At 31.9% G+C, this 12,535-nt stretch overlaps 1 protein-coding gene across 1 annotated transcript; it reads right to left on the reverse strand.

Annotated features, from left to right (window-relative positions):
* Positions 1-11,268: 11,268 nt before the first annotated feature.
* LOC101438137 (olfactory receptor 8H1-like) lies at positions 11,269-12,213 on the reverse strand. The gene has a single exon (XM_004476086.3). The coding sequence runs from the start codon at positions 12,211-12,213 to the stop codon at positions 11,269-11,271; it is 945 nt and encodes a 314-aa protein (XP_004476143.2).
* Positions 12,214-12,535: the final 322 nt, after the last annotated feature.

A 12,535-nucleotide genomic window follows, 5' to 3' on the forward strand; every position in this document is an offset into this window, starting at 1 on the left:
AATTTTTTCTTAATCATTTATTATTGTTATTTTTATTTTGAATCTATTCATCCTATAGGTATTTTGAATCAATCTTGAAGTCCCATAATCTTCTGCAAATAATATCCTGTAAAATATTTAAATGTTCATTGTAAGTCAAAACCCAGGTTTTCTATACTGACATGTATACCATCAGTAAGAAAAAGTAACATCTAGCTTAAAAACAATGATGGAAGGAGAATAAATCTGATTCCATCATTCTTCTGTGAAAGATAAATTCAGCATTACTTAGAATAGTTGCCAGTATTAGCAAAAAAGTTTCATAGAAGTAGCGGCAAGAATAAATGTTGGAAGAAAAGAGAAATGTTCAAATGAGGAGTCACATAAGTCAGATTTTAGGTTCAAGTCTATGTAATGGAAATTTTAAAAGAGAAACAAAAATTAAAACCCCCAAGCCACTTATTCTTATTAATTATTTTTTTTACTTACTGTAACACTATAAATTGCTTCTAAATGTCTCATTTAATTTAAAAAGAATATGTAATTACTTTTTGGGACACTCCAAAACCTTTGTTTTTATTTTTAAAGCACCATGGGAGGAGGGGTAGACATAAATATTAGCTGAAGGGAGGTTGTGACAAAAATATTTATGCACACAAGGTAAATGCAGAATTTTAATATAGTATTTGATGAATATGATGGCATCAATCAAATATCTTTTATGTTTGTTTAGGTTTAAAGGGAAATATATCTGCTCTGAAACAATTCTTGCCATCAGTTCAGTGATGTACCTGACTCCACAATGGTGTAAGGCAAATTAAATAGAACTGTAATCTGTAAGTATTGGCTCATGGCACAGCTTCACAATTAAAATCTGCATGTGGTATTAGGATGTTTGTCCAAAATTTACTCCTCTTTAAAATAACAATATAAGAGATGTAATATGAGGGCATTTTTGGGACACTGAAATTCTCCTGAATGTCATTGCAGCAGATACAGGCCATTAAACATCTTGTCAAAACCTATAAAATTGTGCAGGGCAGAATGTAAACTATAATGTACACTGTTAATACATTGTTAGTAGAAAGCTTCAATTTGTGTTCATAAATTATAACAAATGTACTACACAAATTAAAGCTGTCAATTAAGAAAGTGTGGGAGGGGTATGGGATGGGTAATATGGTTATCCCCTACATTTTTGATGTACTGTTTATGTAATCTATAACTTCTTTAAAAATAAATACTATATATTAAAAAAAACATAGTAATACATTTGAATGACCAAGCAGACACAATGACGGAAGCCAGGCAGGCTCATTAAATATATAAATCAGTAGCTAAACAATTTCATTTAGGTATTTCAATTTTGATGTAATGGAGACTTTCATAATTGAAATTTTATTATCAAATACATTTATTTAAAAATTATAAAATATTGACTCATAAAATTAATATTGTAACCACATCATTAAATGTGTATGTGATTAGAAGTTTGAGTAGTGTATGTCATCCTTTGGTCTGTGCAATATATTTATTTTATGATTAGTAATATGCAGTCAAACATTCCATGTGGTTAAAACCCAGTGATACATATTATGATTAAAGTGACTATAATGGTAGGTTTAGATATCCTTTCCTAACTTTTCACATCCCAAAATACAATATAAAAAAAGATTAATGTTTCATATATATATATGTATATATTTCTGGATGTCAAAAGAAAAGTTATACTACATATGATTAAATCAATTTTAGCACATATTTAAAGGACACAGATCTTATAATGAGAAAATTATTGTGGTTCTTAATTAATTTATAAATAAAAAAATTAATTTAAAGTGGCTTCCATTAGTATCATTTTAATAGAAAGCAGAAAATACCAGATATCTTGTACTCAACATGGAATCTGTAGCACAATTTGCAAAGGAGAAGAGATATAAGTAAAAGCTGTCATTTACTGAGTACTTGCTACATTAATGAAATTTTATTTTGAACTGTAACATCTTCTGCCATGGGTAAGTAAAATCATCCACCTGCTTTGATTTTATTTACACAACATAATAAATTTAATATTTTTCTAGTCTTTGCTGTTTTCCAATAAATGAGGGTTTCCAATTCTCTTGTAGAATTCTATATGAATCAGGTTTTGGTCTATACTTCCTAGCCACTTAGGCAAAAGACAAGAACTGAAGTGTTTCGTACCATGGATTTGATAGAATATTTGCACTTGATATTTCACATTCTATCTCCTAAAATACTCTACACATAATCTGAAATTTCATCTTACTATGGATCAGCAAAAGCAGATTTAGATTTTACTATGAATATAAGGGGAATATGATCCAATTATCATCTTGTTCTAAATAACAATATGATGATTTACTCAATCACATAAGGTAAGTGATTCTGGATTAATGCATTTTATGTTGACATTTGTTGAATGAATTAATAAGATTTTAGCTTCGCATTTAAAATGATACTTTAGAAAAAAATAAGAAATCTTAAGATATGAGATGTAAATGTGTATGATAAAGTCTGATATGTATTAATACTTAACTTCCACATGCTGGCGATGTACTCCATATTATATGGTAACAAATAAACAAATATGTGAAACTATGCTAATGTTATATCACAATATACCTCTTGCAGTATCTAGCACATTGCTTTATAGTGTTCTAAATTCATTATACTTCTGTTTAAATTAAGTTATGAAGTGCTGTGTTTGGAGTGAATAAATTGTACACTTTTACTTTCTTCAAACTATAATTATTCAAAGTGATAAAATTGCAAATTGATATAGGCATATGGAAATGGAGGTATCAAAATATAAAGCTCTGGAAGTCTTCTTCAGTGTTGTAGTTTTATGACTTCAGAACTTGTAGTTTCGAACAAGAAGAAATGGTAAAAATCTTAGACTTAAAAACACACCTAGGACCCAAAGAGAGAAAATTAAAATGTTTAGACAAGGGAGAAGCAACTTAATTTTCACTTTTTTCAATTCTCTAGATGCTCCTGATGGGCTATTTATTAAATGTACTTTTGAGAGAGTATATTTTGGGTAGATACACAACAAATAAACATGCCATGGACAATGAACACTTTATTTCAGGATAAAGTATAGTATTGTGGTGGGTGTCTTACAGATTTTAGAGATGGTGTAAGGTGAGTGTCATTGATGATGTGATTTTGGAGTCAAATTTGAAAGAATTGATGCAACATAACATTATGGTCTATTTTGAGAGAGAGTTTATGGATACTTTAAATGATGAGTTAATGTCTACTTTTTTGGCAAAAGTCTATCGAATGTGCCAACACCATTAAAAACAAAAGGCTATACTTTCCTTTCTGCATACCTTAATATATTTAGTGAAAAGCAATCAATCATTTATATGTGAATCCATGTCAAATACTATATATGGTTTCATTTATCTGAATACTTATCTTTTTACCAATATCATATTCTGTTGATTATTTAGCTATATGATGAGTCCTGAAATCAGATGTGAGTCCTATAAGTTTATTCATCTTTTTCAAATTTCTTTTGAGTAGTCTTCTTTATTTTTCCATTTAAATTGTAGAATTGCCTTCTTGGTTTATGCAAAAATAACACTGAAATTTTTTCTGGGGTTGTATTGAATCTATAGATCAGCTTGTAATTGCTTTTTAATTAAAAGATGGCTTCTAGTTGAGCTGCTTGTCATATCATATTCCTTTATTTATTTATTTAATTTCAAAATCCATGGACAATATTACCTATCTACTAATTTAGAATTCTGGGTGTGGGGGACAGTATCCAGGTATTTTTCAAAATTGTCGAAGAGTTTTTAACTATCATAGCCAAGTACTAATCTATGGATTGTATATGGGATCCCCAGGGCAAGAAAAACCATACAAAATATAAAGCATTTTACTCTCAAACCCCTATCAGACATTGAATGTTCTAATGCTCCATTAATTTTATATATAAACATGGCAGTTATCTGTTTACTGCCCCAAATCTCCTGTTCATAACTCTTCTTCATATGTTTATAATATTCATATTTTATCTCCTCTATGACATTCTGTTACTTTAAACTTTGTCTCATAACACTTAGAAGTGTATTACTTGACAATTTAAGTAAGCTCAGTCAATTTTATTCAACAGTTTGGAACACTTTCATAGGTTATGCTTTCATATCATTCCATTACATACATATTTAAGGGAATTTTGAGAGAATTAAACAAGTAATATTTCCAGAAAGAGGAAATTGTATTTCAGGAGGTTAGGTTATTAACTTAATCCCACATAACTAGTAAGTTTCAGACTAGTACTACATTCTGAATGATCAGCATCATCAGAGATACTTTCTTCCTCGGCTACGGCTGTTTTTTGTCAGGCATATGGCAGCATCCCATTTTTAAGACATATGGAAAATTTTAAAATAATTTTCACATTGTTTCTCACTTAAATTTAGTAAAATATTGTAATGCGAATATGGTTGCCTGATATTATAATTATGACCCTTAAAGGAAGGCATTTCATACACATTATAGCAAGTTTAGGAAAAGTCCTCAGGTGTGCATTTCCAATATGTAAAAGCCATGATATTCATTCATCATTATGAATTATATTTTTTACTTTTCCATTTAAGAATTTTTTATTTTAAAAATCAATCACGGTAAGTGGATATGGCTCAAGTGATAGAGCTTCCACCTACTATATCGTAGGACTTGGGTTTGATCCCTGAGGCCTCCTGGTGAAAAAGAAGAGAAAACAGGCCCACATGGCAAGCCAGTGCCCACGTGGTGAGCCAGTGCCTGCGTGGTGAGTCAGTGTCTGCATGAGTGCCTGCACAAGTGCCCTCATGGTGAACCTGTGCCCTGTGCAAGTGAGTCACAAAGCAAGATGATGACACATCAAAAGAAAGACAAGGGGAGAGTCAAGGTGAAGTGTAGCAGAAACCAGGAACTGAGATGGTACAATTGACAGGGAAACTCTTCCCATCAGAGGTCTCCCTGATCAAATTCTGGTAGAGAAGAGAAAATGAGAAAAGAAGAGAACACAGACAGAAAAAAAAAAAAAAAAAAAAAAAAAACCAGCAGGAAAGGAGGAGGAAAAGGGGGTAATAAATAAATAAATAATTCTTTTAAAAAATCAAATATGCATATCAACAAGATTCCCATACATTACCCTACCACCACCATCTTACATTTTTGTGACACATTTGTTACAAATGCTGAAAGAATATCATTATAATATAATATCTATAGTCCAAAGCTAATATTTGGTTATTTTTCCACAAATAATCCTATTATTAACACCATGTATTAGTATTGTATATTTGTTATAGGTTCTGAGAGATGTTCTTATATTTGTACCATTAAGCACAGTAGATTATTCACCACAGGATTCACTGTGTTGTACAGTGCCCTGCCTTGTAGAATGCATCCAAAGTGTACAATCGGTGGCTCTCAGTTTCATCACAGAGTTGTCTTGTCATTAGCTCAGAATTAATGTATAACCAATAAGCATGTGCCTCAAAAATTTTTCAGGTGGAAAGAATATTACAGAAGGAAACTTGGGTCTACTCAAATAAATAATAATATAAATATGTAAAATTGAAAGTAAATATGTCAAATATTGAATTTTCAAAAACTTAATTAACAATAAACGTCTAAGGGAAAAGTGTGGTGATGCATTGTGGGGCTTTAGTCACAAATAAAAGTTAAATTTATGAAAAAAATAGGACAAAGATTGGGAAAGATTAAGTGAGAGAAAGTCTAATAATCTGCCTAGAGCAACAACTTTGCAAAGAAAAGAGCAGAATGTAAATATAAAGAATGAAAAAGCTATAGCACTATACAGTATACACTAATATTAAAATAATACAAATAAAATGTTATAAACATATTTTGTTGTTAAATTTAATACTTTAGATTAAATGTATATTCCTTAAAGATGCTCACATCAGAAAAATGGGTAAATTGAACACTTTTGTATCTATTCAAGGAGTTGAATTTTCCCTTAAAAGCATTCTACATGAAAGAAAAACAACACACCAGGGAATTCTTTTCCTGATGTGAAAACCTCATATTTCTCTCAGACATGAATGTGGAAGGAGTTCATATGAATCCTCTTAATACAAGAAGAAGACAACACCTTGAGAGAAAGAAGACCAACACAGAAGAAATCTGTGTACCAGGGTTACTTCATGGAAAAGAGCCACCCATAAACCCTAGTCAGCTAAAGGCTGCATTTGTTCATTCATGAACAATAATTTCCCCTTTTTTGAGCTGATCTGTTTCTACATTCATTTCTTTACAGTAGAGTGTCCTTTAACTGACTAAAACAAGTTCTTTGGTTTTCTCCACAGTACAATCAAAATCACCTTATAAATCTTTCTTTGCCTTACAGAGATTTTTCTTTCTGTAAATATGACTATTCAAATATGTTTGGAAAGATTTAGCTTGTATTGCAAAAGTCACACTGCCTTCTTCAGTATATGTATATATTGACAACAATACATAGTTCTTAGTGAACCCCATTTTCTTAAGTTTAAAAAAATATATATAATTTAAGCAATGAATTATTTTTTTCAATTTTAATATCAGTAGTATAATTTTATTGAAAAACATGGACTGGCAATGGCGGATGTAAGCTCTAAGGTCACTATCTTGGTTCAAATGTAAGTTTGCCCTTTAAGTTGTTGACTGACAATGAACATATTTTGTAATATCTCTGCTCCCCAGTTTCATCATGTGCTAAATTCAGCCATTCAAATGCATCTGCTGAGGCAGTCTATTCAGTGCTGGGGATAGAACACTGAAAAAAACTGGCAAATCTTGTGGTCATAGAGTTTATACAGTGGAGGAAATCAGAGAGGAAAAAAGGCATAAGCAAAATGTATAGAAAAAGATATAGAATATTAGATGAGGTAACTGCTGTGGAAAACATATAGCATAGATGTGAAGTGGGGGCAGATGCGATTTTAAATAGGTGATAAGGCGTTCAGAAGGAAAAGAACGAGAAAAGATCACACTTGAAATATATGATACGCTGATGGATTCAATGCAGGATGTGCGACATCGAGAAACTGCCAGCGTGAATCTTTCCTGAACAAGAGTATGACTTTTCATTACTTTAGATTAAATTTCAGATAATACAGGTACCTACTTCAGAGATCTCTTATGAATGTAACTGTTAATTATGGATCTAAAGCTCTGGGAATACTGCCTATAAATTCTTATAAATATAACCTATTTTATAACATTACTGTATCATCTCAATCATTGAAAATAATTTCTTATGATCTTCTCCAGTCTTATTTTCTTTATCATTCTTTAAAGAGCTCACCTTTTACAGTATGCAATACAACCATAAACAAGAATTTTGTTTCAAAATTACCTGACTAAATCTTACATAAAAGATGATATACAGTAATATAAATAGCAAAAAAGGGATAATGTAAATAATCTACTTCTCCCATATTGTCCAAAATTTATATTACAGTTAATTAATAGCATCATAATGCTTTCTAAAATATTTTATGAAAGGATGATTCTTCTGAAATTAATAAAATCATAAGCGTTTTCTGAACTTATTACTTCCTGAAAATTCAGAGCTTCTGTTGACCATCATTTTAAATATTCACCAGCAGACTTTCTAAATCATAGAAATGTACATAAATAAAAGGAAGGCCAAGGTAGTTCATTAAAAAGATCAGAAAACGTAAAGAGGTTTTAAATATAAGAAAAGACAATATGCATGTATAAGATATTAGTAAAAAATGTATACTTAAAAATCAAATTCTTAACAAAGACATCTCTTATTGAAAATTAAAAAGAGGAATTGCAATATACGTAGACTATAGACAACATAGACGTCAGAGCAAAAATAAGACATAATACAGTATTTATATGGACACTATATGTAAGTTACAATTTTCATATAAATTCAGTCTTGAGAGGGGAAAATGAACATTTTAATTACTTGAATAAATAAATGAACAGAGATGAAATGGTGAAAAGTGATTAAAAACTTTACTCCTAAAAGATGCTGAAATTTGTTTAAACATTATTTAGTAAAATGAACAAATATAATTCTACAAAGAAAATATTAATATAATTTAAATAATAGAGGGTAAAAATTCAAATAAAACAATCAAATAACTAGAAAATGCAGAAAGCTTTATTTTTTTAGTTTTTTTGAACTTTGAAAAAATATTTTCTCTGTCATTAGATTGGGAATGTCACAGTAGGAGGTATAGAATGTTTTTTTTAAATTAATTTTTAAAGGATACTTAGATTACATAAATGTTACATAAAAAATATAGAGATTCCCATATGTCCTGCTCCCATACCTCCCACATTTTTCCCACCTAAATAACATTCTTCATTAGTATGGTACATTCAGTGCAATTGATAAATGCATTTTGGGGAATTGCCACTGAGCATGGATCATAGTTTACATTGTAGTTTACACTCTCTCCCACATGATTAACTAGGTTATGGGAAGATATATAATGGCCTATATCTGCCATTGCAGTGTCATTCAGGACGATTCTTAAGTACCCAAAATTCCCCCATATTACACCTGTTTTTCCCTCTCTTTGCCCTCAGAACCTCCAGTGGCCACTGCCTCAATATCAATGTTGAAATTTTTTCCATTGCTAGAATCACAATAAGTCTATAGTAGAATACCAGTTAGTCCACCCTGTCCCTAGTTCATTCCCCAACCCTGAGGATTCTGGGATGGTGATTGTCTACTCCAAATCTAATTAACAGGGAGCTTTGTTCCAATACAACTAATGGATGGAACTCTCTTGCTTGCAGTTGTAGGCTTTCTACTTTCCTTGTTATGGTAGTTGTTCATTCTCATATCCTTGTTAGTTGTTCTGCATGAGTTCAATGAACTGGAGAGTAGGAGCTGCAACTCTCTTGATGCTCAGGGTCCAGCTTGCACATGGACAGTCCAAAGATTTAAGTCTCTTGGATGGACACCTATGAACTCTAGGTCCAAATACAGGTTCAAATAGAGGGGACAGATGAGCCATGTGTAGGGAAGCCATAACTGAGTCCACCTATGTCACTCTCAGGTGCACAAAGTCCAAAGTAGGGTCCACTGGCAAGACACCAAATTCTGGAGCTACCTGTCCTGACTGTAGGACCTGAGTGTCTCCAGAGCCTTCAGGAGCCCAACTATTTGGGGTAGTATCTACTTTGACAGTCTATGAGATCCTGCTGAGATGTGCAAAATCTTTACCTCTGGGATGACCTCCCAACTCATTTTGAGGTTTCTTAGCCATATAAAATCATTTGTCTTTACCTTGTCCCCTTTAATTTGAGTTTTTTTTCCAGTTGCTTTGCTGGTTGGTGCTTGATAGTAATCCCTCAGTGACAGGGAGGCTCAGCTCTGGGAGTCAAGCCCCATGCTGAGGGAAAGGTAGTGCACTTATATGCTGCGTTTGGCTTAGAGAGAGGCCACATTTGAGCACAAGGAGGCTCTTAAGAGGTAGCTCTTAAGCACCCTATAACTCTACATTAAGTTTAAATTTCAAGAGCAAAGGCTTAAAAGCGTAGTTATCAATGTCAAGGGCCCATCAACTGCTATCTTCCTTTGCTAGTCACTGCCCCTGTACGTCAGTGATTTTTGATGTTCCACTAGAGAATGTGACAGAATTCCCCAGAATTGGAATTCAATATTCTTTTGGTTATTGTATGAATCTCCACCCACTGTGACAATGCCCCATGAACATTTGAGCACATTTATATACATTATATATCTAGGTTAACTTCCTCCCATGTATCCTCTATCACTGATACCTCACACCAATGATCCTCCCCTTCCCCAATTGCAACCACATTTAATAGCAGAGTATCTTAAAACTGCAATTATACATTATGTAAAGGAATTTTTAAGGAAAATTTTAGCTCTCACCTGAATCAAATTACTCACAAAATTTGGTTTCATTCTTATTTCTTAGCTGTCAAAATTTTCTCTATTAAAATTTAACAACAAATGAGACAAAAATTTAATTTGAGAATATATTTTTTATTTAACAAAATTATGGAAATCAGAAGAAAGGAAATGATTCATTTTTAATCATATTGAGTTAAAGAAATCTTACTGAAGTTTGTTGACACATCACATATGATAGGGTTTTCAAATAGTTAGCAGGTAGATACAAAAGAGATAAGTATATTATAGTTTAAAGATATTTAATCCAATGAATTCATAAAATGGCAGATCTTAAAGTACTGTAAGATGAGATTCTTGATTTTGTTCATGTACAAAGAAAACATTCATTTTTCAATATTAAATGATAGAGGAATAGATATTTTAGGAATGAGTGGAAAGCAAAAGCTGAAAAAAAAATAGAAAATGACAAAAATATTTTGTATATGTTTAGTATATGCATACGCATAATAAGCTTACCCTACAGGACTATAAAAATTATTAATATGTTTAGGATATTTCTATTTTCTTTAATACTTTAAAATATTTTCCAAATTTCCTTCACTGATCACATTTATTTTTCTATAAATTAATTCTATCATAATATTTTACTTTGCTCTAAGACCAAATATTGTTACTGATTTTAGTGGTTCATTTATTAATAAGTTTAACTGTATGTATATAGCACCAGTGAATATTTTCATAACAAAAGTCATTGAATATTTAAAATTTTGAAAGAATATAAGTATTCTGATGATGTGACCAAAATTTATTTTCATTGGTTTAAAATTTTCAAGTCCTTGTCTGTGGTAATATTCATAATAATATTATGGATTTAGTAGTTTTGTTCTTCTTACACATGTGATGAAATGAGGTTTACTGTTTCGGTGACTTACTAAGGTATATTCAGCTAAAAAGCTGGCAGATCTAGAAATTAAATCCTGGATTTTCCAGTCCAAAGCAGCATTCATTACTACTCTGCAATATTTTTTCTAAATAGAATAAAATGGACATCTGAAATTTCTTTCCATAATAAAATCATCTGAAATTGGAATATATATGGGGAATTCTATGATACAATTTGAAAGATCAAACAAATTTTTGTGCTCATTAATTTCCTTAAAAGCACAATATTTAAACCACAGTGGTAACCTATATATCAAGTCTTCCAATTTTTATATGTTTTTCTAAAAACATATTATTGGAACTGTTTCATATCATGTATGATCAAGCAGATGATTGCTCAATAGAAATGCTTGCTAATTAAAGGATATTCTTCTATTTAGAGAAAGACCAAGTAAATACCTCATAAAAAAGAAAGGAAAGATGAGCTTAAATGTTCAACATTATTGTCATTTAAATTGTCTGGCGCCCTCTCTTTTCTTCATGACTCTAATGAGAGCATTTCTCACCTCTTTGTTCCTAAGACTATAAATGAGTGGATTCAGCATGGGGATCACCATCGTGTAAAACACAGAGGCCAGTTGATCTTTTCCCAAAGAGTAGGACTTCTTTGGTTTTAAATAAATAAATGTCATGGTGCAGAAAAATATAGTGACTCCTAGTAGGTGGGAGGCACAAGTAGAGAAGGCTTTGCGCTTTCCTGAAGTCGAATTAATTTTCAGGATAGTAGACAGAATGGACCCATAGGACATGGAGATTGTGATTAGAGACACCATTATCGTTATGCCAGAGAGAATGATTATCATGATTTCAGTGTCATGAGTGTCAGTGCAGGACAGGGCTAAAATTGGGGCTAAGTCACAGAAAAAGTGATAGATTATATTGGAGTTGCAGAAATGCAAACTGTTCATGCAAAGAACATTGACCAAGGAGTCAGTGAAGCCAATCATATAGGACCCAGTGATGAACGTACAGCAGATTTTCATAGACATAATAACTGTGTAGTGAAGAGGATTGCAGATAGCTACATAGCGGTCATAGGCCATTGAAGAGAGAAGGAAAAATTCAGTGGCACCTAAGAAAACAAAAAAATACATTTGGACGAAGCAACCTTTAAATGAAATATGCTTAGTGGAAGTCAGTAAATTCTCTAAGGTTTTAGGTGTGATGACAGTTGAGTAACTGAGATCGAGGAATGACAGGTGACTGAGGAAAAAGTACATGGGGGTGTGAAGCTGGGGATCAAGTTGAATTATCACTATCATCCCGGCATTTCCCAGCAGGGTGATCAGGTATATCAGGAGAAACAGCATAAAGAGGACCTGCCTGAGATCTTCAGATTCTGTCAATCCCATCAGGATGAAGTTAGCCACATTTGTCATATTACTTCCCATAGCATTTAAGTACTGTAAACTGTTGAGAAATCACAGGTGATACTAATTATTTTGCTTTGTACATAAAATGCTTATTTATATTTGTGTTTACATTATTTTATAACACTATTTTCAGTAATATGCCAATGCCATTAAATATTTATAATACACCTTGGTCTATGTTATTTATTAGATTTCTGTAAAACCCACAATTTCATATGTTTTATGTTGGCTGGTTCTTCACTACTAATTTCTTTCTATGAGTATGTACCAACTGATGAATGGGCATTTTTGAGGTATCACAGTGAAAATATGGTGCAGCTTCTCCATTCAGTTTTGATGG

Source organism: Dasypus novemcinctus, chromosome 10 (assembly GCF_030445035.2).
Source record: "Dasypus novemcinctus isolate mDasNov1 chromosome 10, mDasNov1.1.hap2, whole genome shotgun sequence".
Classification (NCBI taxonomy): Eukaryota; Metazoa; Chordata; class Mammalia; order Cingulata; family Dasypodidae; genus Dasypus; species Dasypus novemcinctus.

Excerpts from the sequence above, each read along its gene's own strand:
- LOC101438137 (XM_004476086.3), bottom strand. The coding sequence starts at position 12,213 with ATGGGAAGTAATATGACAAATGTGGCTAACTTCATCCTGATGGGATTG.